This window comes from Idiotropiscis lumnitzeri, chromosome 20, assembly GCF_059441095.1.
Source record: "Idiotropiscis lumnitzeri isolate Australia: NSW breed Sydney's pygmy pipehorse chromosome 20, RoL_Ilum_1.0, whole genome shotgun sequence".
Classification (NCBI taxonomy): domain Eukaryota; kingdom Metazoa; phylum Chordata; class Actinopteri; order Syngnathiformes; family Syngnathidae; genus Idiotropiscis; species Idiotropiscis lumnitzeri.
Window position 1 is genome coordinate 12121487 of NC_142410.1, and position 27170 is coordinate 12148656.

The 27170-nt window shown below is 47.6% G+C and overlaps 1 protein-coding gene across 13 annotated transcripts in view; it reads right to left on the reverse strand.

Annotated features, from left to right (window-relative positions):
• Positions 1-27067, reverse strand: part of tcf7l2 (transcription factor 7 like 2) — a 75853-nt gene extending 48786 nt beyond the window's left edge. For 4 of the 13 annotated variants that reach the window (XM_088283784.1, XM_088283785.1, XM_088283782.1 and 1 more), the window contains exons 1-4: positions 26277-27066; positions 26018-26084; positions 25735-25859; positions 1134-1235 (exon numbers count right to left, since the gene is read on the reverse strand). In XM_088283784.1, the coding sequence (XP_088139910.1) occupies positions 1134-1235; positions 25735-25859; positions 26018-26084; positions 26277-26465 (483 nt within the window). In that variant the 5' untranslated portion in view covers positions 26466-27066. Of the gene's footprint in view, positions 1-1133; positions 1236-25734; positions 25860-26017; positions 26085-26276 lie in introns of all 13 variants that reach the window. The other 9 variants (XM_088283787.1, XM_088283783.1, XM_088283794.1 and 6 more) reach the window with 5 other exon arrangements.
• Between the last annotated feature and the right edge of the window lie 103 nt (positions 27068-27170).

The following is a 27170-nucleotide window of genomic DNA, read 5'->3' on the forward strand; positions in this document are numbered from 1 at the left end:
GTTTTTTTTTTTTGTTTTTTTGACAGCGTTTCTTTTTCAAGTAAACAGCCTCGTCGACTCGCGCTATTTAAAGACGCCTCGCAACACAAAAGGAGGCTCGGGCTCATCCCGCAACGTAAAACTGAGTGTCCCGATCGAATGTCAAAATGTGACTCACGGGGGCAGTCCGCGAGCCGAAAAATCTCAACGACCAATTAAATGATGAGTCAGCCACTTATTTCGGGGGTGCGCCAAACACAGAGGCGGCCAAAGTAAGGATCGGATGACCCAGCTCACGGAGTAGTCACAAAATCAAGAGTCCTGTCGTAGAAAATGTTACGAAGCAACGGGCTTGCTTCATTGTGTCGCAACTCCTCAGTAAACTGCAGTACGAATACCAGTTGTTGTTGGCAGAGGATAAAGAATATATACCTGCGAGTATTGCGAGATTGTCGGCATTCATGTGCGGCTCCACCGTTTGTGTTCAAACAGCCTCCGCTTCGACGGGCACATTGCAACAATGATGCTAATTGTTAGCCCGTCTATGGCATTTTGCATAGTTTGGAAGCATGACAACAAGTGGTCATGGCTAAGGCAAAACTCGAAGATTGACGCACTGATTTAGATACCTGCGAGTGACTCGCTCAAAGGACTTGCACAAATTCTCCATCTCAAACCCAGAAAGTTAAGGTCGCGAATTTGCCGATTGATTTTCCCTCTTCGCCGACCCCGGCGACCACGCGCACAAAAGCACATCCTCAAACTCAACCTTGTCGCCGACCTCTGGCAAACTTTTCGCCTTTGAGCGCAAACTAAGAGCGAGGCTCAAGTACGGCCGGCTGCCTCCTTCGATATCGACATGCCCACGGTGGACGGCGGCTCGGTCCGGCCGGCTCTCGCCGCCAACCGCCAGAGTTCCGTCCGGCGTCTCCGCGGGGCAGGAGAATCGATGTTGGCCGATCGCCCACACGCAGCCTCGTTACCTCCTCCCCGGGCAAACTTTGGAAATGTTGCGCGGTCGCACCCGCCACACTCCCGTACGTTAGCCCATGGAGTCAAACGTGCAAACAAAACACGCCGTCGGTGGCGGCGGTGACATTTTTTGCATTTGCAGCTGTCAGAGCTGGAAGGGGGGAAAAGCAGTTGCTACTTACGACGATGTGTGCCGGTGACGGGGACCTGGCATCTTTAAGTGCTTGTCTACTTTGAAGACCTCCTGGTTGAACATCTAGCAGGGGCCATTTCATCTGTAGGTACTGAATGGCAGAAAGGAAAGAAGGGAACAAAATACGTTAACAATGCAGAAAGCAAAAAAGAACAACAGAACGTCAGACGACAACATTTCTTTCAATGGGCGTGTAAACTCAAAAACAAAGATGGCGAATGGATGGCGCGCTTGATTTCACACTCGGCCCGTGCGGTTACACTGGGCTGGAGATTTATTTATTTTTTTGGGACGGCACTTCTAAGCAGTGCACACGCTACTTGCGAGGTTGAGTAAATGAGTCGCCACTTTGAAGTTAATTGTCTCCAATTAACTCCCCCCCCCCTCACTCGTGTTCGCTGCGAGCAGAGAGGGGAGGGAGCAAGAGGAAGGAGACGTTCTGCAAACACGGAAGCCTTTTTGCATTGTCCGAAGCAAAAAAAATTACATTTAAATGGTGCAACATGACTACTAGTTAGTAACTGCCAACCTGTTCTAAAAATAGCTCACATGTGACGGGAGTCTGTGACTTACTAAGAATTAAAAGAAAGGAAGAATGTTTTCATTTATTTATTTAAACTTGACAGTTTCTTCTGTTCCCCATTTTATTTAAAATTTAAAAAAGATGGTGTTCAGTTAAAAAAAAAAAAAAAAAAGCTTATTTATGTAGCTGAAATTTCTAACCAGGAGAGACAAAGTCAAGAATGGAAGGGAGACCAATCCAGAAAATAACGACCAATCCATTCTGTCTTTTTTTTTTTTTCACCAGAATGAGCGCCGGACAGGGAGGGTAAGGTGGCGGTGACACGAGCGCTACACGTTTTGCCGCTTGCCGATGACCTCATGTCATAAACGCGACTGTTGAGGGACTTTTATTGGCAGCCATAAAGAGGTCCAAGTGTGGCGTCTCACCAGGCCAGACCGCCTGACGGCTCGCATCAATGATTGACCGGTTTGTCGCAAAGCCTTTCGCTGTCGCTCGCTGCGTCACCGCATCACCCGTTCGCACGCAAACAGATAAGCAGAAGCAAGGGTCATGTGAAACATCTGTCAAAATGGGATGACACACCAGAATGGACTATTACGGCACGGCAGACCTTTCCCCGGAAGACTCTTCCCAGTAAGACTTCCTCTACCAGAATTATTATTTTTTTTCTCGAAAAGTCAAACTATTGCAAACACACAAATACTTTTTATTTCATCGCCAAAAATGAAACCTCAAATTCCACGCTATCAAGGGTAAACGTGCGTCAAATATGCTGACAATCAAAAATAATAATTTTGACTTTAATGACTTCAATTGAAATGGGTGCAAGTGTGTGCAATACGGACCATTTTTGTTCCTTTTAGCACACCGGCGTTTTTTTTTTGTCTAAGTAATAATATTGTATTATATATTCCACCATCTGACATCCGCATGGAGAAGTTTGTTGAGGTCGCGATGTTATCGGACCGACGTTCCGTGTAAAGCGCCGGCGAGCCTTTTTGTTTATTTTCAATTCTGACCTTTTGCTATACATCGCCATACATGTGCGAGGCCAAATGAAATATTTTTTGGGGTTGCCATGCTGCAGGAGTGCCCGCTAGTTTGTATGCACGTCTGCGTGTGTGTGTGTTTGAGTCAGCGTTGGTCTGAGAGAGTGTGTCACGACCCTTCCTGAGACTGTGTCTAAATCAGTGGTAATTAGCGTAGAGTTCACCGTGGGGTGCCTGCCAGTGGTCGACGCTGGAGGGAGTTATTGACTCCATGACCACGGTTACAACCCCTGAAAAGGAGGAGGAGGGAAGAAAAAAAAACTGTTGCCTGGTGTTTCTCCACAAGACCACAAGACAGCTTTTTAGTGTTGCAAAGCTGTCTTTGTTTGTGTTTGTAAGTGGGGGGGAAAAAAGAAAAGTTAAAAAAATAAAATAAAATAAGTGGCCTGTCGGGGATTTATGGACCCCCAACACACCAAGAATTAATTGTCACGACGGGGAAAGATGAGAATGGTGGGGAGTGACACAGCTGACATGACTACAATGCTGCCGCCATCTTGGATGTGGCAAAGTGGCGCAGTTAGAGAGCGCATGTCATTCATTTGCTGATTGGAGACGAACCAACTATTTGACCTTTCACTCAACAATGTTTTGACAGCAACTAAAATCGGATTGACTGGAATACTGAAGCCAGCCTCCAAACAAAGACATGTTAGCGGAGGAAGAAGAAAAAAAAAGTCGATTTGGCGCAAATGCTGCCGTTCTGCAGCAACACGCCAACATGCTCAATGAGGAGTCTACGCATGTTCTGGACGTCTCTGGAGCTGCTGCGGTCATCGATCAGGTCATTGAAGATGGATGCAGGCGAGGCCAGCGAGGCCAGCGAGGCCAACGCCGCTGCAGCGGAGGGGCAAACTGCAAATGCAGCCACTGGAATGTCCTGTCAGTGCATGTGCACACATGCTTGCAAATATGTCAACGCAGCTGCAGCATGAGGACATTCTGAAGGAGCGTGAAGGTGACACCCGCTCAAGGGTGGCACTGGGCCCATTTTGGGGGTGGGTGGGGTGGGGGTGCATGTCCAAACAAGCGGCCCCACTTCAGCTCGCCGATTGCAAATGTCCTCACACACTAATCTCTCCTGCAGCTTTTACACGCATGCCAAGGAAAACGGAGCCCTGGCAAGCGCCGTCTTTTCCGACCAAGACCCCCACTGTCCTTGCCCCCCCCCCCCTCTCACTCTCTCTCCCTTCTATCAACGGACACACTGCCAGGGCTTGAGTAGGCCACAACCTCTGACCCCTCTCTGCAGATCCCAAGCCCTCGCCAGCCCCCCCCCGCCCTCTACGCCGCGACCTGAAAACTCTCCCGCTATGAGGGGGGCCTCCCGGGTAACTCAAGAGCCATTCCGAAGTGACAAATTGCTGCAGAGTTCCAGGATAACTCTCTCGTCTCCGCTGTCTCTCTTCCTGCAGCCCCCCCCCCCAAAGAACCCCCCACCTAGTAACAACCACCCAGATTGCTTCTCTCCTTTTCAGCCCCCCTAGTCCAGACCCTCTCCCCCCCCCCAGCTGGCCCCAAGAACGGAAGCTGAATGACTCAATTGTCTCTGATGAAGTGAACGACAACGGAGTCCTCCAAATCTTTGTTCCACGATGAACTCAACTCTCGCCGGGCCAAAATTTTTTCACCCCGGGCCAACGAAAGCTTTGGAGAGATTTTCATTTGAAAAAAAACTCCTCAAGAAAGACAAAAGTCTTGAAACAGCTTGTCCAAGTGACGCTTTACATTGGGTCTTCAGATTTCGAACGATGGCGACATACAAAATTTGAATTTTCTGAAAAGCTCAGTTCCTCCTTTGATTGTTTTCGATTGATGTGCTGGAATTGTTTTTCTAAATATTGAATGCAATTATGACGTTACTACTACGCAAGCGGAAGTGAAAGACTCCGGCGAGTTCCACAAATACAAATTCTGAATATGACTGGAACAAACTCCAACGCAACTGACAATCAATCATTTGTGCGTTTGTCATCCAGTGGCCGATTTAAGATTTCTTAACTTTTCCAGCGTTCGTGTTTGGGTCCCATGTCGAGTCTTTATCTAACTTTACCATCAATCCAAACGACTCCATTTTCTATGAATTGACATTGCTGGTATGTGCTTCTGCCAGAAAGGATTTGAAATTATATGAATGACATTTCAGTTATGAAAAGCGCGGAAGGCCAAGTTTGCAAAAAGTTCTTAGAAAGAGAGCATGACGTTTTCCCATCAATCACGTCGCCATCTGATATATTGCATCACATGACTGCCGAAACAGAAGCCAAAGCGCAGCTTGTTCGTTGCGGGATTACGACTCAAGCGTACCAGACGGATCAAACGAGCACAATTTTAGACGTGAAATTATGGTGCTCAAATCTGATTCGCAGGGGCACGACAGGTGGGGGTGCGGTCAGAAACAAACAAATAGCAGCTTGGGTTTTAGAGTCAGCATATGGATGTTGTGGGTCGCGACGGCGGACAGCAGAGCGCCAAGCCATCTGTCGGTCATGGCCGACCAAACACGATACACAATTGTCTGGAAAATTACACAAATGATACAAACCTGAAAGTCACGTTTGGAACTCGTTGGGTCAAAGAGGCCCGGCCACATAAAAAAAAAAAAAACTCCGCAAAATGGGATTGACATCATGCAGATTACACCCAATCATGCTGCCGGAGCTTTAAAGAGCTTTATTAAAGTCTGACGAGATAAAGATGAGTTTGAGAAGCCCATTAAATAAAAGCTCTGCGAGTAAACTACCCGCGGATTAACGGATTAACCCCACCAGTTTGACCACAATCTGATCCCTTAAAAAACACGAAGGCCGCGTTTTCACTTGATCGCTTGGCAGTGAGAGTTTGTCCTTCGTAGCAGGTGGAAGGGAAGGCGCAAACAACAGTTGTTGAGGATGCGACACGTCATTTGGAACGCGACAGAGGTCAAGGCAAGATTAATTCTTCCTCTTTGAAATCCGTCTGGCCTTGAAAAACAAACGCAGAGATACAGATGTTTTTGGAGAGGTCACTTGATGAAAATTCGACACAAAACAAGATGAAATGTGGACGCTTTGGTCCAACTAATACACATTTTATGAGTAAATATTGGAGAGAAAGAAAAAAAAACACCCCACCTGCATTGATAGCCAGCGGCATTTCGCAAGCTGGAAAATAAAGGCGGAATATGGGAAGGCCTGAGGTTTGCGTGCCCTGGGGCGGGAAGGGGTCCATTGGGCCCAAATTCACTCAAAAGTCTGAGCCACTTGGGGGGGGAAGTTTGAGGGCTGGGTTCCACTGGCCCTGAGAGCACTCGGGCCGCCGAGCCAGGCCAGGTCCGACTCGCTTCTTCCTTGCGGGAGGAGCTCGGCCCGACTTCTTCCAAATAAACTTGTATTCCGACGGGTGATGCCCACGCGGCCTCTGCTGCCTTACGACCAAACGCAGACTTGACTTGCATCGTAAATTGAAGGCGTGCTTGTCAAACTACACTTTTTAACTTGCTCAACCTCAGAAATTCAATCGCTGCCGTGGACGTTTTTATTTGTCAACCGTTCGCTGCCACTGACAAATTGAAATACCTCGAGCCAGGCTGCGAAATTTAAATGTGTAAACCACTGCAATGACCAACGAATCCCATTAGATGGCGACGTTGCATCGCTTTGGATCTCAGCTCGCCACTGCATTTGAGTAGATTTAAGTTAGCGGTGAACTTCGGTTTGTCACATTTATGAGGCCGTTGGAGTCGAACGAGGTGTGGCACCTCCCACGCACACAAAGAATGTAAATCCACGTTATAAAAAAGTTTGTGTTGCAGTAGGTAGGAGAAACTGTGAGCTGCGATCGTGAAAAAAAATGACCCAAAGGGGTAAAAAAAAAAAGAATCCTCTGCCGTTCAAGTCAAGCTTGGCGTTACTCGATTGTGCAACCTTTCGATACATTCCAGTCTTGTCGCGTACTCGGTGCTGTTTGCGCGTCAACCAACACGTTTGGCCCGGCCTGTCGTGGATGTTTATCCTGCTCTCTTGAACGCTGCTTCCTGAGGTAAATACACTTTCTGCTGCCGCACTGTTGACTTAACAGGTGTGGACGAATGTACTCGTCAAACAAATGACCAGTAAATGGTGACGATTGCGTAACAGCTCGTTAAAAAAAACAAAACATGCGCTAGATATCGACTTGAAGATTTGCGGTGAAAATAAAATCCATTTATCCACAAGCTGTCCGATCCGGTGCTAGAACTTGACTTGCCTTCTCCACCGGACTCAGAGGAGTCAACGGTGTTCCAGTTCTTCCATCCCCCGTCCGCCTTCCTTCATCACGTGCCATTAGGAATCTCTTGGCCGCTCTATAAATAGCGGCAGGGAGGACGGCGGGCCAGCAGGAGATGGCGAGGCTTCCATCAGCCTGACTGACGAGCGGGCCTTTTGCTGGCATCTTGAGCATCGAGTTGCTTCCGACGCCAACAGAGTTCGTTGCGCTCGCTGTTCATCCGTGACTGTCACAAGCTTATGAAACCAGCTGGCCTTTGTAGGCCTCAAGAATCACTAAACTACCCAAAAAGGAAATACTTTCAAGAAATTATGGGCACAATTACGAGCGAACAATGATGAACTGTTTTTGGGATAATCCTGCTAACTGGAAAACCAAAAATGTTGGTGCAACGATAGACGGTGATTAAAATAGTTTTCTTGCGTCACAATCCATTTTGGGAAAAAGTCACAAAAATGGCTGGGGACAGCTGGAAAAAATACCAATGACATCATCGATTAATGACCTTCGACTTCATCGCATTAAAGTTGAGTGCAAAAAACGCTTGAGTCATTCGTCCCCTGCTTTAGAATTCATTTTGACATGGTTGCGTTGTTAACCAGCAAACTGAGAGCAAACATTTTCGGCGTAATCTTGCAAACACGCTAAAGATTAATTTTTTTTTTAACAGAATAAAATGAACATGAAAAAATATTTATTTATTTTTTTTTTTTTTTAAACGCTCTCATCCTCAAAGGTTGCGAGTGAGCTGGAGCCTATCGCGTGGATCTCAGCTGACGTCGGGCAAGATGCAAGGCACACCCGGCCGGGACTGCTTGCCAAACAATCGCAGCTGCTCACTATCATATGGTGATTAAAATAGTTGCGTAATCCGACTATTTAACACACAACAATGAAAATCTTTTGACATAATCCCTTCAGCTAACAAACCGACAAATGAACAAGCGGCATTCAAAACGTTCCAAGCCAACAAACAATCAACGAACAAAACTTTCTCGAAAAATCCAATTATCCAAATAAATGGTGATTCTGCTGAGAGACGAACAAAGACGTTCACAACCTTTTTTTGAGTGATCTTCCTCAAAAGCCGGCCAACAATAAGCCGACAACAACAATGATTGCTCTTGAGCGCTGCAAGTCTTCAAATCTTTTGACTGGAGCGCTCGAAACATTAGTCATTGTTTTGTTGGCATCGTTCACGTCGTTCAAATGGATCGGAAACGGGTCCCTGGACTTGCTTGCCAACAAATGTTCTCTACCGGTGCTAACGCGGCACGAACTGGATGGACCGGTCCACCTTTGTCTTCAAAACGCTGCCACAGTCATCAATTCCACGTGCATGACAAACCACTGCAGTTGAGTGCAGAGGCGTGTTCACTGCTTTCAAAAAAAACATGACGTCGCCTGAAGCCTTCTTTTCGAAGAAACTTCTTGCAATTTATCAAGTGACTTGCTGGACTGCCAATTTCGAATAAAGTAAGAAAACACAAAGCTCATGCCATTTAAACACACTTAAAAGTATTGAAAGACGCTTCTTAAATGCAACGTAAACACACTTGAACTGGCAACGATAGCAAGACTTAATAAAATGTCCTGAAATGTCTTGATGTGAAACTGGTCCATGACGTGGATGGTGCTCCTGCAGGCCTCTTTTTGGGCGGAGGGCAAGGCCAGGAGGCGGGTCGGGCAACCCTCACTGCGAGTGGGGGGGCGAGTTGAAAAAAGGTGAAACGACAACAAAAGCTCAGCTGAGGGTGTGAACTGCACAGCGCCCACAGTCTGCCGTTATTTGTTATTGCGCTACGAGGAGAGCTGCCCTTGATGTTGGTTTTTTTTTTTTTTTGGTGTGTGTTTTATTTTCTTTTTTTATTCCGCGAGAGTTCTCTGTGAATTAGTTAAACGGCAGACGGGATATAAGGAAGCCGCTCTTCACACGGGAGACAATGTGTGCACTCTCAGGCTTCAACAAAGACTTCCGACATGCCGGGAACACCGCCGCGCACTATCACACGATTCCACCTACACAGATTCATCAAACCCAAAGTATCACGCAGGAGGCACCGCGCACACACACACCAACAGGCAATTAATCTGCACAAAAGCAGCGTAGCGAGCGGCAAACACGTGCTTTTTTTTTTTGGTCTATTTGGCAACTAAAAGTGCACCTGGAAGCAGTCCAGGCTGAATATTCATCAGAAAAGACGCATTGCAAGTCAAGTCCCAAAGACGGGGGGGGCTTCAAGTTCTGGATTTATAAACTCATCATTTATCAAAGGATTCTTTTTGAGCATTTCGTACTTCGCATTCTCGCGCAATCAAGATGTTCGGACGGCATCTCGATTCTCGGATGGACTCCGTTCAAATCAAATTTGCTCCAAATTCTTTGGCACAATACAACACAACAGTGATCAATATTTTTTGGGGGGCGATTCTGCAAAGAAATGGCAACCAAAGGTTTTTTTTGTAAGGTAATCCCGTTACCCAACCGATAAATGTACAAACTCTGTTTTGGAATCATGACACACACACAATCAAGAGCCAATCCATCCTCCTCCGCTACACCAACGTGCCAATTATTGACAAATCTGACAGGACAACTCCAATACTTGAGTGAGACTAATTGACTTAACGGCTGATATAATTATTTCAACAATGTAAATATTCTTCCACCCCTTCCCACTCTTGTATCTTCAGGCCTTGCATGGTCAAACGCCACAAACGCGACCCCTCCCGCCCCCACCCTCCCCACTGCACCCGCCCCTGGACACAAATCCCACGCCGAAGATAACGTGTCAATAATGAGCTCAGGCCATCTATTGATCAGCTTAATTTTGCATCTATTAGCAAGGGAACCGTTTGCTCCGGGGCCAAGGGAAGCCGGGCGCTAACGCGTACCGGCAGGCTGGATGGAGATCATTACAACTGATGTTCTCACACACACACACACACACGCAAGTACGATGCCGTGATTGACATGGAGATAAGGCAGCAGAAGCTGGCGCACGCCTCCCCGCACACGGAGCTAATGATACGCCAAAACATGCGCATATGCTCAAGTCTATCTAGGAAGCTGCAGCGGGAAAGAAGAAAAGCAGGCCACACTGCATTTTTTTTTTTTTTTTTGCTAATTGGCACAGTCAGACAAGGAAGCACATATGAGAGAGCGAGCGCGCAAGAGTGAGAAGAAGCATTTAGCAGAGCACCTTGGCTGATCTTAAGTCATTTAAATACTGCGAAAGCCGAGCGGAGCCAAGCAACGGCCGGGATTGAGGAAGCCTTGGAAAGCTCACCTAAATGGCGCTCATTGTGGAGAAATAAAAGCATTCGTTTTACACGGGGACTGACTAATTCCTGGTTCATGGCAGTAAGGTCACAGAGTCAAAGAGTGAAAAATGAAAAGAAATGTGCAGATTTCTCCATTGCTTTGTGTCCACCTTGGGTTGTTTCTTAAAGGAACAGACTGGTTCAAATTCATTTCCCAGCATTCTTTTTAGGAATAAAAGTGCAAACCTCAATGGCATCGGATTTCCTGATCAAAGCTTGAAGCCGATTAATTAGCACAACGTGTTGGACCTTTCGTAATCTCTGCGACGTCTCGTGCTGTGCGGTTGAATGTTCATTTTGGACTTGCTCTTTGATGACATCATCGAAAACGCATGACTGCTAAGCCATACCAAGAAGTTGTCTACTGCTATATTTTCCTCACTTCTGGCAGGTGTGGCAAAGACTAAATCCCGGAATAACAATATGTTGCGCTTCCCCTGGTGCCGCAACAGGCCTCACGTTTGGCATTGACGCAACCGCCTGAAATATACAGCAGGAGGCTGCACTTTCTAAGCGCGCAGGCCAGACAGCAATACCTTCGTGGACGTCTGAAATTTAGCGGGGGGGAGGTCTTGCACAACCTCGATGCTATCGAGGTGAGGTCGGAGGTAGTAAAAACCTTGGCTGCGTTGTTTATTTTTTTGGGGGATTTTTGATTTTTTTTGGGAGGGGGGGTCAGCGGAGAGATGCAGCAGAGGGATCGAGGGGGCGGCGTGAAGTGGGGGAGGTGTGCAGCGGTGGTGGTGGGCTAGAGGAGGAGAGAGGGTGAGGGTGGTGGGGAGGGAGCGAGGGAGGGAAAAGCCCTCAGCCAAGCCATCAAGTTGAACATTGAACTTCACAGTAGTAGCTGCCTTTCTGCGCCGCGCCGTTTGATGTTACCTCCAAAGCAAGCGATCAAAGGCTTGGAGTGTGTGGCGTGGGGAAGTCCCAAGCTCTTAGCCTGCCAACTTGTGATATATGCAAAGAGCGAGTTGGGAGCTAAATAAAAAAAAAAAGAAAAAAGAGAGGAAGCTCACATGGAACGCCGCTGAATGCGACGTCGACGAGGAGAACACGATGCAATTGGCCGCTTGCGTGTCGTGCAAAATGTGTTGGGATGACAACAATGGCGTCAACGAGAGGACACGGTACGATGGCAACGCTTTAGTTTGGAAGCAAAAGTCGTCAATGAACAGCAGGTGACAACCAATGACTGGAAGTGAAAACGAGGACTAACTACTTGGCGTCTTTTCTTAATGGCGGGTTTGTTGACTTGTGGCGCCATCGCAGCGATTCGGACCAGGAAGTACTTAAGGTTGGGTATATATACCTTGGCTTTCTTTAAGATCACAATTCCATCAATGACTGACTCATTTAAGCAACTTGTGAAGTATCAACGTGTCCGACGATCCATCGCATCGGTTTGCATTTTACTGTGACGTTGGTTTTTAAGGGGGTACAGGTGTCAAAAATGAGAAGCAAGGCCTTACAGGACTTCATAGATAGGTGGCTATGACTGAGAGAAACCCGAGGGAGGGTGTTTGTTGGTCTTAAAAGGCCCCCCCCCTCCCACAATTCTCCTTGTGTCAAGTGGTGAGAGACGTCGTCTGGACGTGAATATACAGAGCAGCGTTTAAGGCAGGACAGCGGTAAACAAACCTTGGTTGTCTCAATGGAGCACACACACACACACACACCCGTGGACTCAGCTGCGCCACAGTTCTGCGAGAGGTGTGTGCTAGAATTGACACCGAGACAAACACACACTCACACACACACACCCTTTCCCCAAGGCTGTAGGATTAAGAGGTCCAGCTGGCTGACAGCAAGCCCCTTCCTTCCCACGTATCCTGTCGGCCCCGCTTCACCCCACCCTTGCAGAACCCCGGGTCTGTGTGCCAGTCAGCTGGGCCCAGCGTGACAGCATGACACACCTGAATTTAACACGGATCATCTCGCACATTATTTTAGGAATGGCAATCGGCAATGCGGCACGTGTGAACATCCGTCGACTGATGGAGAATCGGAAAAAGATTAACAACATGAAGCTGGGTGTCCTCAACGCAAGCGACTGGACACGTTCCCATGCTTGGATAGTGAGGTCATATGACCCCTCCCTACATCGGATATGTTACGTCATGTTTGCTACGAGAGCTGGACATCAAATCCTGATCTGGCGAGTTTTGGCGTCGTTAACTACTGCGAAAAGGACATCATGGTGCAAACGGGGCTTCGGTGGGTTGCAGGTTCCCTCAAAGTTTCGATAAAAACGCCAATAAGCCGATTCGGCGACCGCAGTACGCAAGGAACCTCAATAACTGCAGTGTCTGGTTCCGCATCAGCCTTGTAGAAGCAAAGTAGTCCCCTTTAAGGAGCAACAAACATCCCAACGAGCGCCTTTTCTTTCAGTGGCATTGTCATTTCAGTCTTGTGTTCATCAATATGGATCACAGAGTCAGAGGTTAGAAGAACCAAACACATCCATTCTTCACCTTCCTTATTACCAAGCCCGGCATGACTGACGGGCCTAATACGGGAAAGTTTCAGTCAAGACAAAACACGAGCGGCACAAAGGTTGCGAGCACGACCACGGAATGCTAACGCACCGACTTGGAGCTGCCTTGCCTGAATATATCGCTAATGAGAGCAGAAGGGAAAAAAATAATCTACCAGCTACTCTGATACTGTTGGTGGAGCGGATCACTATCATAGATTGGGGGAGGGTGCGGTGGAGAGAAAACAGACAAGGTGCGTGCAAAGAATAAGAATGAGAGAGTGAGAAACGGGGAAGGGGAGAGAGAAAAAAAAATCACTATGATGACACGTAAGTGCAAAGAGCGATTAAGGATTTACTTTCAAAAGGACTCCCATTGATCTTTTTTTTGATAGACCTGCAATAAATCAAACTGGATTGACTCGCATGAGAACCAAGCCTAATCCTTTAGTCAGATCCGGGAGAACTCCGACCAAACCAGCTGTTAATTTAGGCTTTACAAGATAAAGAAGGAGAAATCCAACCTGATGTACCCTAGGGCAGAGGCTTACATCATCTCTGTAAAGCAATCAACTTATTGCCAGTTTGGAGAGGTAATCAGAGCACATACTGAGGGAGGGGCGGCTGGGGAGGGATTTCGGCGTGGAACAAGAGAATAGGAAGGGAATTTCAAGGGTAGAAGCGCGGCACAGACAAAAAAAACAAGATGAGGAGAGGAACAACTTGAGGCATGGCGGCTAGATGGAAAGCCTGACTGACGGATTCTGACTGGTTCAAAATATGCTGACATGATTTTGACGTTGGGAAGTATGGCGGTCTACCCGAGTCTTGTGGTTCAAGTCGCGGCTTCGGAGACGCAAACGAGGACAAACGTTGAACAAAATGCAGAGATGGTAGGACTTACTCCTTCAATTATCTCTCAGAGGCAAAGCTGAACCGGGCTGGGGGGGCCGGGGTGGGGGGTCGGCGTGCTCACATCCATCCACAATGCCCTGCAATTTCCTTGGAGGTCAGTCCAGATCTCATCCCCGCCCCATCCCTCATCAGCCGGTGCCACCTCAATCGGGTCCTGCCTGCCACGAGGCCGCCGCACCACAACACTAGCATAGCAATTAAAATGGTTATTTTTGGACGGCGCGACCAGAGGATGCCGTTCCACCCCAAAAGAACTGGGTGCAAGTATTGCAAAGCACAGACTGAACCTTGCTCACGTCTTTTACAGATCACTTGTTTCTGTTTACTATCATCAGAGAAATGCACAGAAGGCTCCTCTTCTTTACGGCGTGTCACAGCGACAGCGGATGCAGAGGATAAGGCTTGAAAACTCCAAGCACAGCCGCCTGCCGCGCTCACGCTGACACAAAGACTCATTAGCTCGCCACCCCCCCCCCACCACCACCCACTGTCTTTAATGTCCTGTTTACGCTGCAAAAACAACCAGATCAGGCCTGAAATCCAATAACGGAGCTTTGCAGGGCCCTTTACGCCGACCCCGCAGGAGCGCTGAGGAGAAGCAGGCCTTGTAGTCTCTGGATGCTGTCCAAAGGGAAACCAAAAGCTCAGGAGTCCATGCGGAACCACGCGTATAAAAAGAGTTAAAACAGCAGTCGCTGTGGAGGCTAGCAACACACCACACGGACACACTCGCTCAATCTTTCGTCCCAAGCTCGCCACCATTTTGAAGGCAAACCCAGACAGGGTGGAAAAACATTTCATGGACTTTTGGAGATGTCCGCCCATTCGGTCTATGTATGCCTCTGGATTTTTTATTTATTTTTAACTTTAAATCTTTGGCTCCTGGCAGCCACCAGCGCCACCCCAAGTTCACGTTTAATTACACCGAGTATTAATCCGACGGGACAGATGGCAAGCAGGCCGCCTCTCACTGACTTTATGCCCAATTGAATCATTACTGGCGTGATTTGCGAAATGGCGGCCGGCCGAAACGTGAGTCAAGGACTTGATGGGTGCGCTACAAGCGGGGTGAAAGTTAGCGGTGGTAAAAAATGGGGCAAAGGGGGCAGGTGTGTCTCTCGTTTGTGGCAGAGCTCAGAAAATAAAAACCAAAAACAAGACAGGGGGATGACTGTGTGGGGATTTGGGGAAATTGGGAAGTTTGGCTCTGATCGCTGTGGTATTTAAGAAAAAAAAAATACACAGGCTCTATTTTTCTTGAAACTAAAACCGGAGCAGCAGAAGGCGAATGTGGAAGCAGTTGGCTCCAGGCGGCCCATCCGAGGAAACCACATGGCGAGGCCGATTCAAAACATGAAGAAAACGATCGTCTCCTCAACGTACGCCAAGAAATGTTGGATTTTCTGCGGTGGCGGGGGTCTATTTTATGACAACCATTTGTCATTGGGGAGCAATCCCAGTGGACTCTAGTCCTTCCAGCGAAAAACCCCAGAGTGGAAGCAGTCCCATCGCAGCATCCACCCATGCTGATGCCTCAATCATCATTTTGGAGCAATTAGAGGTTGACTTTTTCCGGCGTCTCCGACCGCATCTCGTCGTCTGGCCAAGGACCCGAAGAAGCCAACAAACGAGACTCTCATGGAGTCGGGGCCAGTCGTGCAATTTATTTGTCGCTCAAAAGTCAGCGGGGGCCTCTTTCCGCCTCAGCCGCAGAGTATCTCATCTGTGCTGACTGGCCAAAAATACGCTCAGAATTCCATACATGTTCTTCAGGTGACGTTTTGAAATTTTCCCCGTAATCCCCACTGGAGATGTTGAAAACGATACCTTGAATGCCTCCACAACAGAGCTGCATCGTGTGAAACCAAATCCAGCGGTAGTGAAAAACATTTGTCCAACTGGCGACCAAAGTAAGACTGGCATCCCGCCACTAACTGGGAACAGTTGTGTAAAGACCTCTGGACCACCGACGTAACACGATCTGCAGGGGCGCATAGAAAACTTCCACAAGTTCTCCTTTTTCCGAGTCAGCGTAAAGAATTCCTCCTGCCTATAGACAGCAGAAACAGTTGTTCTCCCTGGAGATTGGGCAAGCACTTTGGGCGGGAGCGAGCGGCCGAATTAGGGGGAGGATGATGACATATGCTCATGCAAAGTTACTGCGTTGGATTTTCACACTCCCGAGCATGATGTGGACGGCCCCCGAAGAGGCCCTGACCACTTCCGGTGTTTGGATGCATGGCTAATGTGTCCCCTGTTTGTGTTGCCATCATGCACAATTTCTGCCTGCATCCGAGGTTGTGCAAAGAACGTCGTGTGATTACAAAGAGAGATTTACAATGCAACCAACAACCTGAGGGCATAATATACAATCGGCGTCTGGCCGAAAGGTGAATTAAAACAAGGCTGCTCGTAATAACTCATTTTCAAGTGGAATCGCGTTAAGTGTTACAGTGTCCGATTCTAGAACAAAACGGCGAAAAGTTGGCCTTTGAACATCCCCAAGAAACATTCAAAATATTGAAACATGAGCGTGCACAAAAATGCAAGCAAAAAGTTGACAAGCAGGAAATGCAGTCGATCAAAAATGGTTCAGAAAGCTGATTTGAAACGGGCAGAATTGAACGAGTCTGGTCGTTCCCCCCCCGTCACAGTCAAACCGAGGCCTCTGACCCCAACTTGACCACGAGCCTTAAGTCATTCGCCAGCTGCTGCGCGTCAAGCCCGAGGGCTCGCACCGGCACCTGTCTTTGACAAGCCTCCACATTCACACCCGGCACGGTTACGCCGAGGCCGGCCGCATTTCTGTCAGGTGACAAATGCTAACACACGCACTCCGCGTCCGACTCTGACAAGAGCCACTTCAGAATGATGTGAGCCACTTATGCAGCATTGCAGCGAGTAAGGGGCTTTGTCCCACGTCTGATAGCGAGACGGTGGCTTAAGAGTTGGAAGTCGACACAAACGCGGCGCCAACCGCAATTTTTGCATGCTGCTCAGCTTTTGTTTCCGCTGCGGCGAAACGATGGATTGCCCGACCGGACGAAGCAAATTTCAGTTTCTCACAAGCGTTGACATTGAGTGAGACGGCATCGGCCAAGGCCTTCCCGATTGCAAAATAAATGTAGCATCGGCATTTTTGTTTTTTTAATCTTGAGAAGCGATCTGGTGACACAAAAATCTTTGGCCGGAGTCGGCCACACAAAGCAAGACGAGTGTCGGCTGGAGACGACAGCACCTGATTGAGCGCGGCGTACGGTAAATGGGGCTTGCGTTCACCGAGGCATGTGTTGGAGCGCAAACCGTGTCTCCCCAACTCATTTGCAAAACAATCCCGCTCGGTGCACACACTGCATCTTTTGTGACTTTCGTGGCCAGGCTTCATTTGTTTTGTCCGCCAAGTCAACTTCTCCGCGAGCGATGGGCATCTCGCGATCGGTAATCCCGACACGGCCTCCCCGGCGCAGCCCCGTCCGTCCGCACCAGTGAGCCGCCACACACACACACACACACACACCAATGCATGCACACACCGACACACCCCCACACACACCCCCTTCTTCCCCAGCCTGACTAATGTGCCCTGACACTCGTACATCACCCCACAAATTGGCCAAATGAATTAAGCGCGGACCCTGCTGAGCTTTACGGGCTTTAAATGGATTTCCTCCACTCCAGGTCTGCCCAATAATTGCATTTATCCATCTTGTTGAAGCCAGGTTTACACACTCGCAAAAGATCATGCCAATCCCCTGGAAACATTTTCCGCTCTGGCGGCCAGCGCACGAGACATTTGTCATCGGATCATAACGGCTAATTCAAACAACAATTAGCTTGACGACGGGGCCGTATGTCAATGTCGAGATCCTTGTCGGACAACGTGTCGTCTACCGCTTCATCCGTCTACGCGCACGGCGCGCCTTCCATTTTGTCTCGGGGTGATCAACCGAGCGGTGGGAGCGTTTCTCGTGTCGTCATGCTGGCTGAAACGACCGCAGTAGGGTAGAAAGCGCTTGCCGTTGTTCAGCCAAACATCCAGACGGCACTGAGCACTTGTTCAGTCGGGGTCATCTCAACACTTGGGAATGTTTGAACAGAAGTGCATTAGACACGAAAGGGGGCGGGAGGGGTGGGGGCAAAGGACAATTCAGCTATGTAAACATGCAGCTACTTCCTTCCCGGCGCTCCGCAGTCAAGCCACTGTTCAAACAGCGTCGACGGCATTCCTGTGCAAAGGAGACGCGGCCGACGGCTGCCTGGGCCGTGACAGATAGCGCTGAGGCCAACAAGAGCGTCGGGGCTTCCACAAACCCGACCCGTGGAGTCTTCTCCTCCGCATTTTGCGACAAACCGGATGTCTTATCTTTATTGATATTCCAAATATGCAAAAGTGCGGCGGCCAATAAAGATAGAAGCGGCCGTAAAAAGCGAAGATAAGGTGCGTCCAGGTTCTAAAGGGCACTGCGACGTGCATCACATGATCCAGAGGCCACCACCGCAAAGTGATGCCAACGTCTAATCTCAACTTTCATTATGACGGCTGCGGTTTCTGATTCATAGCCGCTATCGTGTATCAACCTTTGGATTGCGTGCCGATAGATTTTGCCCTCAAATAACTTCCTATCGGAGACTCCTACGGGTTACGCTCATTTTATTATCTTAAGCGACTTAAGCGGAGCGGCCCGTGTTTGTGTGTCCAAAAGAGAACACGGCGATATTCCAAAGTTTGTCTGGAGACACATTTTGCGGTGTTAATTTTGGACTTTGACAGGGTTTGATCCACTTATGTGGCTTCCAAACTAAACACAAAAAAAAAAAAAAAAAAAATCAGTCTCCCACTCCCTCAGATAGGAAAAGAAACTGCCACTTGGGAACCGACTGGAGTAAAACTTGTCCCAATTTTGTTTCCAGACCCGTCATTACGGAGAAAGCAGCATATAGCCCAGTTCTTCGTGAGGCGAGGTGCGGAGACTCAAACTGCAGGGACGCGCGCGGAAAAATATTTTTTTTTTTTTGGGGGGGGGGGGTTGTTTTGTTTTGTTTCAGGAGATCCAATATATCCGTCATGGTTTGGGCGCGGCGTTTCTCGCCGGCGCCTTGCCTCATTGCGGCAAGACAAATGTCATTGTTCAGAGGGGAGATGCGGCAAAAGCTGCCAGCCGCCCGCCGTCTCCCGCTGGTCATTATTGCGATCAAACGGGTCATTTCAGGGTGACGAGATTGCATCGTCTTTCGCCTCAAAAGTGCCAAACCAGCTGGTGGCCCGCCGCATTCCTTTACTCGCTCACTCTCGCTGTCAATCAGTCAATCCCTTACCGGCTGGACGGCGGGGGCCGCCGTCGTCTGAGCAAGTCACTTCATTCACGCTGAACCCCGCCCCCTCAGGGAAGGAGGACAATTGACAATTCACTCAATGCTGTGAGTCAATTGGCTCAATTTCCGAATTGACCTCCACCTGATGGATGAGGCGGTGCGCTGAAATGAAGACAACCCGGAAAAGGTTGGAAGGTCTCGACTGATTGATTGCAATAATGACTGGATTTGGGGACATTTGCTATCTTGGCCTTAAAATGATCCTGGTGATGCCAGCTCTGCCGACATCGAGGTCACCAACATGGTGACAATGAAAGCAGGTTGTCGCCCCGCTCGGCACCCCCCCCCACCCCCGACCACCAAACATTTCGGCCTTTGCATTAATCGGTAACCGAGAAGTCGCATTGAGTGCTGCTGGTGGAGGCAATTAAGCTTTGCAGTTTAGCGCTGCCCATCTGTCTCGGATGCCTTCTTCCGACTGAGGCTCATGAGGGCAAATCCTCTTGGAAGAGTTCACCAAAGCCCGCTATTTGCTTAAAACGACGGCTTCAAATTGATTGCCGGATGCGGGTGAGACTTTTTTTTTTTTTTTTTGCTGGATGCTGTTGTGATCAATTTCATCCCAATTTTATCGCGATCTGTGAAATACATTTTTTTTTGTATCTTTCCAGAAATGTGTGACTATGAATTTTCATGTTGGGTATTCTTAAATACAATTTATGGGCATGCGGAGGCCGGAACAAAAGGTGATTAGAAAAATAACTGATTAAACCAAAAGGGAGAAAATAAAATGTTTAGTCAGCGATCCAGTTTAGAACGTTGATCATAAATCATAAAAATAGATGAAAATATATATATATTAATAATAATTAAAAATAAAAAAAAAACACCACACAAGCGTGCTTCTCAATCCCATTTGTTGCCACAGCGTTTTTGGAGCCGCGTAAGAATCTTCATCGCCCATCAGCGTCATTCTAATGCTTGGCCGGGCCCACACGCTCGCACGCTCGCACGTTTGCACGCTTGGGATCGGACCATGTGTGGCCACAACAAGCTGTTCACATGAAATGTTATCTCGGGCTCCACGCAAATTGACAGCTGTCTCTTTACAAGCGGCGTATTATTATTGTGTAAATAGGTTGCTAACATCTGCTTTAGGAGCCAATGTTGGAATTTAATCTTAATCTGTTTTTCTGATGCAATTTGTTCATCAACGGCCAGGCGTGGGGGGGGATTAAAAAAAAAAAAAAAAAAGAAGAAAATTGAACACACTTCCACACCGAGGGGGTTTATTTTATTAACCTTTTGCGTTTTCAAATCATGGCGCAAACTTTTAACGTGCAAATCCTGCCATAATCCGTAGATTAGCAGATGAATTTATTGCGCCGTGCACTCGCAAATCTCTCTCACCTTTTGCATGCGGCTACGCGGACGCCACCTTTCATGGCGGATCGCCTCATTAGCGCCCTCGCATCGTTTTTTTTTTTTACACAATTGCACATAACTCCTCGGAGCTTATCCCGCTTCAATTAAAAGTTTAATTAGTAGATTAAAAATACACAGGCTGGAGTTTCATCTCCGTTTAGTACACAGCCAAGACAATTTCCAACAGCCAGATCTAAATCCGAAGCATTAAAATAAACTTGATCGACATCATTACCTTTCTTTTCAGTGTTGTGGTGGTCGGCCATGACACCTTTGACCTTTGACCCAATCCCATGCTGCAAACTAGCTAAACAAAATTGACGAATATTTTCCATGACTTAATTTTGATTGTGTGAAAAGTCTGAAATTAGGAGCAATTAAAGAACTTTTTTTAGCGTAGCAATTAATCAGCACGAATCAAATAAGAAGAATTTGAAGCTGCATATTTTTGCCATCAAGGATTCATTCCAGTGACTTTATAGTTTGAGGTTTTTTGGGATGGCAACTAAATCAAAATAAAAAGCCCGCAGTGGCACTGCTTTGAGACAGAATAGTTGGGGGCTGAAGGCGTGTGTGGCGGTCAGGAAAGGATGACCCCCCCCCTACCCCCCAGCTTTGTCAACGACAAGCATGTCATCACCGGCGCACTTTGACCCCTTCCCAAAGTTGCTGCACAATCCGGCGCCGGCAGGCTTCAAACTCGTGCGGGAAAAGTGAAAGTTGGCCAGCCCGGTTGCATTCCCGCTCGGGCTTTGCTGCTTTTTTGTGGAGCCCCCATTTTTGTTTTTTGTGGGGGAGGGGTGACATCATTGTTTGGACAGCTAACCGGGAACTGTCGCAGCTCAGCTCTCGTTGCCCCGCCATTAGAAGTAATTATGCACTCCATTCAGGCGGCTTTTGTGAGGGTGACCCCGCAGCCCAACCAACCATCCCCCCTACCACCCCCACTCCGGCGCCCCCGTCTCCACCTCCCTCCATCCTCTCCACTCGCACACATTTCCCGCGTTCTTGGTCTTCCCTCCCACTTTCCTGCTCCCCTCCAATATGAATAAACTTGAATTTTAACCACTGACCAACGATCTGAATGACCGCCAGCTGATTTTTTTTTCGTAGGATTGTCCTGATCAACATGATCAGAATTTATATTGGCTAAAACGATGGCATTTTAAAATGTTTGTCGTTTCAAAAATCAAGAATAAAATATTCTATAATAATAATACTTAAGTTGATGTAGATGAACTTGAATGTAAGTGCTAGCAATTCTCCAAAACGCATCTGGCGGATTTTCTTGCCCTCAATCTACTTATAGACCATTTTTATTTTCTTTTTTTGTGCTCTTAACACTTGAGATGTTGGTGACATTTCCGATCATGGAACTAAACCATTAGCAACTGTGCAGGCCACCTCCATTGAATTTATTTACTCGTCCGTGAGCCACTTGAGAGAACAAATAAAAATGGCATTTGCATCTGTTGTGTTTTTTTTCCCTCGGAGACGTGACACTTGTGACGCTCAGGTTCATGCGGACAAACTTGAATTAAGACCACTAGCAACGCTCCAATCCAGTGGATTTATGCACACTCCATCTACTTTGAAGAACACAAATAAGGGTGGATATGTAAAAGGACGACAAAATGCAGATGTACAGTGCCATCTTTGTGTGCTGCTGCTGCGGCGGCGGCAATAGAAATCCGCGGAAGAAAGAGCAAGCGAGCGCGAGAGGGAGGAGTGGGGGGGGTTGGAGTGCGACGGCGGGAGGATAGGTTGGGAGTGCGGCTGGGGGGGTGTACACTAAAAGGGGAGCGGGGGGGTACTAGCGCACAGCTGCAAAACGAATGCCTTTGTGCAAGCCTGTCGACATAAAACTAAAAATATGTCAAGATGTTAAAACAATAGTGTCAATAAAGTTAATTTAAAAAAAAATAAAATATCCAAGCTTGACTTGACTGCAGGTGAATCCCCCCCCCCCCCCCAACACCGCCACCACAACCATTTGTCTCAACACTCCCTTTGCACCACTTAAAAATCGGATCGGAAACACATCCACATTTTTATTTTTAAATATTTCAGACGGTGACAGCTCAGCCTGCCAACATCTTCCGAATTAGACAATTAAGCCCTGCGAGCGGAGATGGAGGGAGGGCGGGGGCATAAACACACATCTTCTCAGTAAATATTTACGGCAAAAAAATTTGTCATTCATTTTCCAGGCACTGACAAAACCTTACTGTACTGCCTCTCCAAAGTCCCCCCACGGCGCCCCCCCTCCCTCCCTCCTGCACCTCTACATCTGCGATTCATTGACTTCACAATTTACCACATGTCGAGCCGGGGAGAGGTCGAGCCTCCACGTGAATCATGGCGCAAATATGCGAGTGATTTATTGTTCTCTTAAAAAAAAAAAAAAATTTTTAAAAACTCACACACTCTCTCCTCGCTGTTGGCAGAGCGTGAACAATTACATTTCGGACTAATTAAGCCGCGAGAATGCGAGGCCGCTAATGTCTCGCAGGCCTGGCGTTTTAGCGTGCCAAACTTCTTTCCCCTCCTCCTCCACTCCCCAACAGTCTCTTAAAGTTAACTCGTCAAATCCAAAGCAGATTTTACGAGTTGTGGAAAAAAAAAACTGGAATCTTCCACCGCCATACTTTTTTGTCAACAAAAGTGATTTGCAAGACAAAAGGGCCCTGCAACCTTGCGGGCTTTGGACGCAACCCCCCTTCCCACCAGCCCAGCTCCCTACTCCCCTGCAGACACCAATTAGACCCCATTAGCATGGAAAGCCAATTTGATAAGGTGCAGCCCCCCCACCCCAAAACACACACACACACACACTTAAGCGCTATCCTTTAAATCCTCATCTTTGGCCCAAAAAGGAAAAAATCCATTACAGGAGGGCTAACACACGTAATCCATACGATGACGCATTGTTATGCTGACAATGCCGCCATGTTGAGCTGAGATACCGTCGCTCGGTGAGCCAATTAGAACACATACAAAAGGATCCCGACGTTGCGTGTTTCTGGGGACAATAAAAGCCACATGCATTATTAAAACGAAAAAAAGAAGAGTGTGTTTTAAAAAGAAAAAAGAAAGAAAAAAAAACAGAGAAAGAAACGCAATTGTTTCAGCGTGTGGGGGGTAAAATTATACATCCGAATACATTCCCTTGGCCAAAACTTGAAATAACGGCACAAAGGGGTGGGCCAATGCAGAAGGGTGGGGGGTCATTTACCTGTTGCGGGGGGGGGATACAAGCACACACAGAATTGGCGTTAACCCGCCGGCGCAAAAAAAAAAAAAATCAAGAAAGGCAGCCCAGCAAGTCTTTTGTGTCGGCTTTAAAGAAAAGTTGGAGCTGAGCGGACGTCTGCCGAGTGAGAGGTGGGAGGGGGTTGCTTTTTAAAAACTGGACACATGTCAAAATGCTTCAATGATACTAAATTGTCAGCCTCTTTGGACTCGGCGTGCTTAGCAAAACAAATTCCTGCCAGAGGTCACGTAAATGATGTTAACCCCCGCGTTCTGTCAAAAAAAAAAAAAAAGCTTCCAAATCCAAATCAAAGCGCCCCTTTTTTTTCCTCCAACATCGTCGCAAGTTGCTGCGTAACAGACAGCTAATCAATGTCCAGGTGAATTATTAATGGCGGCTTTAAGTCGAATACATTTATATTAGAGCCACCGACCACTTCAAAGACACTAATGGTTTGGACACGGCAGGGGGTGTGTTGGGGGGGGGGTGTTATTTACAGACCATCCGCAGATTCAAGGAAGTCCAATTGCAGACATTTGGAGGGATTTTACGGGCCCGCCTTGATGAAATGTAAGAAAATGTTACCACGTACAAAGAGCAAAGCCTCGCTCCACCGCGGATGAGTCGCGATGGTTGTTGCAGCAATGCAAAACACAAAACACAAAATAAAGGCACAACGCACAATTAAGTGCTATTTTTAAGGCCTTCATTTTGGAGTTTAACGAATGCGTGCTATAAAGTCACTTTTTATTTAAATTGAGGAAAATTGTAACAAGGAAATTTCAGATGCTAAAGGAGGCACGTTAAGTCGAGGAAAATCTTGAGCAGGAACTTGAAGAAGATGCTCAATATTTGTGAATCGCCATTTTGGGGGGGAGGAAAATCTCTACCAAAGAAATGAAGGAAATAAATAAAAAGACGACGGCGAGTTGGAATCGAAAGAGCAAAGTGCAACGCGTCGTCACAGGACTCCTCATACGAGGAAGTGCTTCACATCGCTGTGTGTGTCACTTTTAATGACAATAAATGATAGACGGCAACAGACTTAAAAAAAAGGGTGGGTAATGTAGTCCTTTTTTGCTTTTTAATGACAAAATCCAGGAAATTATAGCGCAAAAATTAAGGGCAGGGAGCAAAAATTTCAAGTCCAACGTATTCATTTTCAAGGTGTGCACAATAGAAAATGGAGGAAACAAATATGAGGCGCTGAGCTTGTGTTGAAAAGTGGGGCGAGGGGTGTATTACGGCTTGGAGGGTTCCAATTTCCAAAATGCCTCGCCTTCGCCTTAACCTTGTAAAATGAGATGACAGGTCCTAAAGCGCTCAACTTGTAATTGCAAACGTTTAAAATAATATAAGGGGAGTAAGGAAAAAGGGAGGAAGTGTGCAGGAGGGGGGAGAAGAACGGCGCTCAAGGCTCGCCGAAGCCCCGGTGGGAATCAGCGAGGTGCATAATTAAAAGCCCGGCTAAATAAATAACATGAATTTATTGATGAACTTGAAATTTCCAGTCATGACGAGATGCACTACACCCCTGAAAATAAAATCATGGGAATAAAAACAATCACAATGTGTGGATGCTCTCCCTTGATTTTTTTTTTTTTGGACACATGCAAATAGTAGCACACTAACAGCTCATTTGCATATTTTATTGGTGCAGTTTTCACATTGTTGAGAAGGGAAAAGAGGGCATTTTTGATGAGAGCTGAGCAAACATCAGCAAAATGCATTATTCATTAACTAAAGAAATGTAGATTCGTTATTATTTTATACTAATAATTGTTTATATTATAGAAAAAAATATATATGCGCACACGTACACACACAGCACCTTGGCCTGCCACAAAAAAAACCTTTTTCATTAGCCACTTAGCATTGCTAGCAGCGACGACAGACAGAACTCGGGAGCCGCTCCAACTGTACACTTCACGGACAGTGGCAAAAAGTCGACTTTTACGATACTGTCCACTTTTTGCCCCCCTCCCCTTTCCAAGACGCCTCTGACAAGGCTCGCTCGCTTGTGTCGTTGCCGGGGAAGACATGAAAATTAAAAGGTGAACTTACTGTGCGCGCTGTGGGAGAAAGTGATCCGTTGGGGATGTAGGGGCCGGTGAGATCGGGAATCATAATAAACGGGTAGCCCGGGTACGGTGGGTTCTTGAACAGCCCTCCATCTTGCCTTTTCGCTGCTAACATGGCGGGACCGGAGTTGTGGTTGTGGCGGAAAAAACACAGAAAAGAAAGGGACAAAAGTTGCTGCTTTATTTTATTTTTTGATTAAAAAATGGAAAGACACAAACACGCCGGGGAAGCGTGTGTGTCGTTTCAAATGGAAGCCAGAACTCACCCTCCTCTAAACTTTCTCGCGTTTTGTCTCTGAAAGTTTCAGACCGAGGCGGAGGCCGTCTCTCCGCCTTGCGAGAGGTTGGAGAGGGGAGACAAAAAAAGGGAGAAAGAAAAAGCAATGAAACACAACAATTGCGTTAGCGGGACACCCAAGCCGAACTTTGGCTACGAGTTGGCCGCCTCGCAAGGCTGCGCCGCTGCCGGCCACTCGCCTCGAACTTGGCCGCGGCGGCGGAGGGACCGCGGAGCTCCCAACTTACCTCCGAGTCGGACGAGCTGTTCTGATTTGTTTCCGACTCGTTGACGAGCGACGACTTGACGTCCGCTAAATCCCTTTCGGCCGACAAGTTCTCCGAGATTTTCTCCTCCTGCTCCCCTTCGTCTTTAAAGGCGATCATCTCATCGTTGGCGCCCAGGTCGTCCCCTCCACCGCCGTTCAGTTGCGGCATTTTCGCTCCGCTTTTTTTCCCCCCCACGAGCTTCACTGAAGGCGGCTAGCTTGCTGCTGCTGCTCTCGGTAATGGTGGTGGGGGGTGGGGGGAAGAGCTCCAAAAGGAGAAACTTTTTTGTATATTTTTTTTAAAGAAAGAACCCCTCAGCGTCGAAAAAAAGTGCCACTTTCCGCGACTTCGGGGGTGTCGTTGGCGGCGTCCCCCCTCCAGTTAGGAAAAAAAACACGCACGCACACACACACTCAGCGTGTGGCGTTCGCGGTCCCCACAGAAAAAAAGTCCCGAAAAGAAAAGGAAAGGGGCTCTTGGCGGAAACGGGGAAGCCGGAGAAGGAGCCGCGGTGCTCGGATTGAGAGAGTTGAAGTTGGTCGGAGTGGTTTTCAGTTCAAAGGCGGCGCTGATTGACAGATAGAGAGGGATGGAAATAGAGAGAGTCTGGATTCGGGATTATTGACAGGGAGAAACACACAAGAAACTAATGAGATTCAAACAGGGAGGGACTTGAAGTGACGTTTTCATAAATCGAAAAAAAAGAGAAAAGAGGAGGAGGAGGAGAGAGGGAGGAAGCCGGCTGTGTTGGAGCATGTGAAGAAGGACAGTGAAAGCAACACTGCAGGAAAAAGACACCAAGGAGTTGTTGCACACATGAAAAAAAGAAAAAGAAAAGAAAAGGAAAAGCACACATGGGCGGGCTCAAACAAG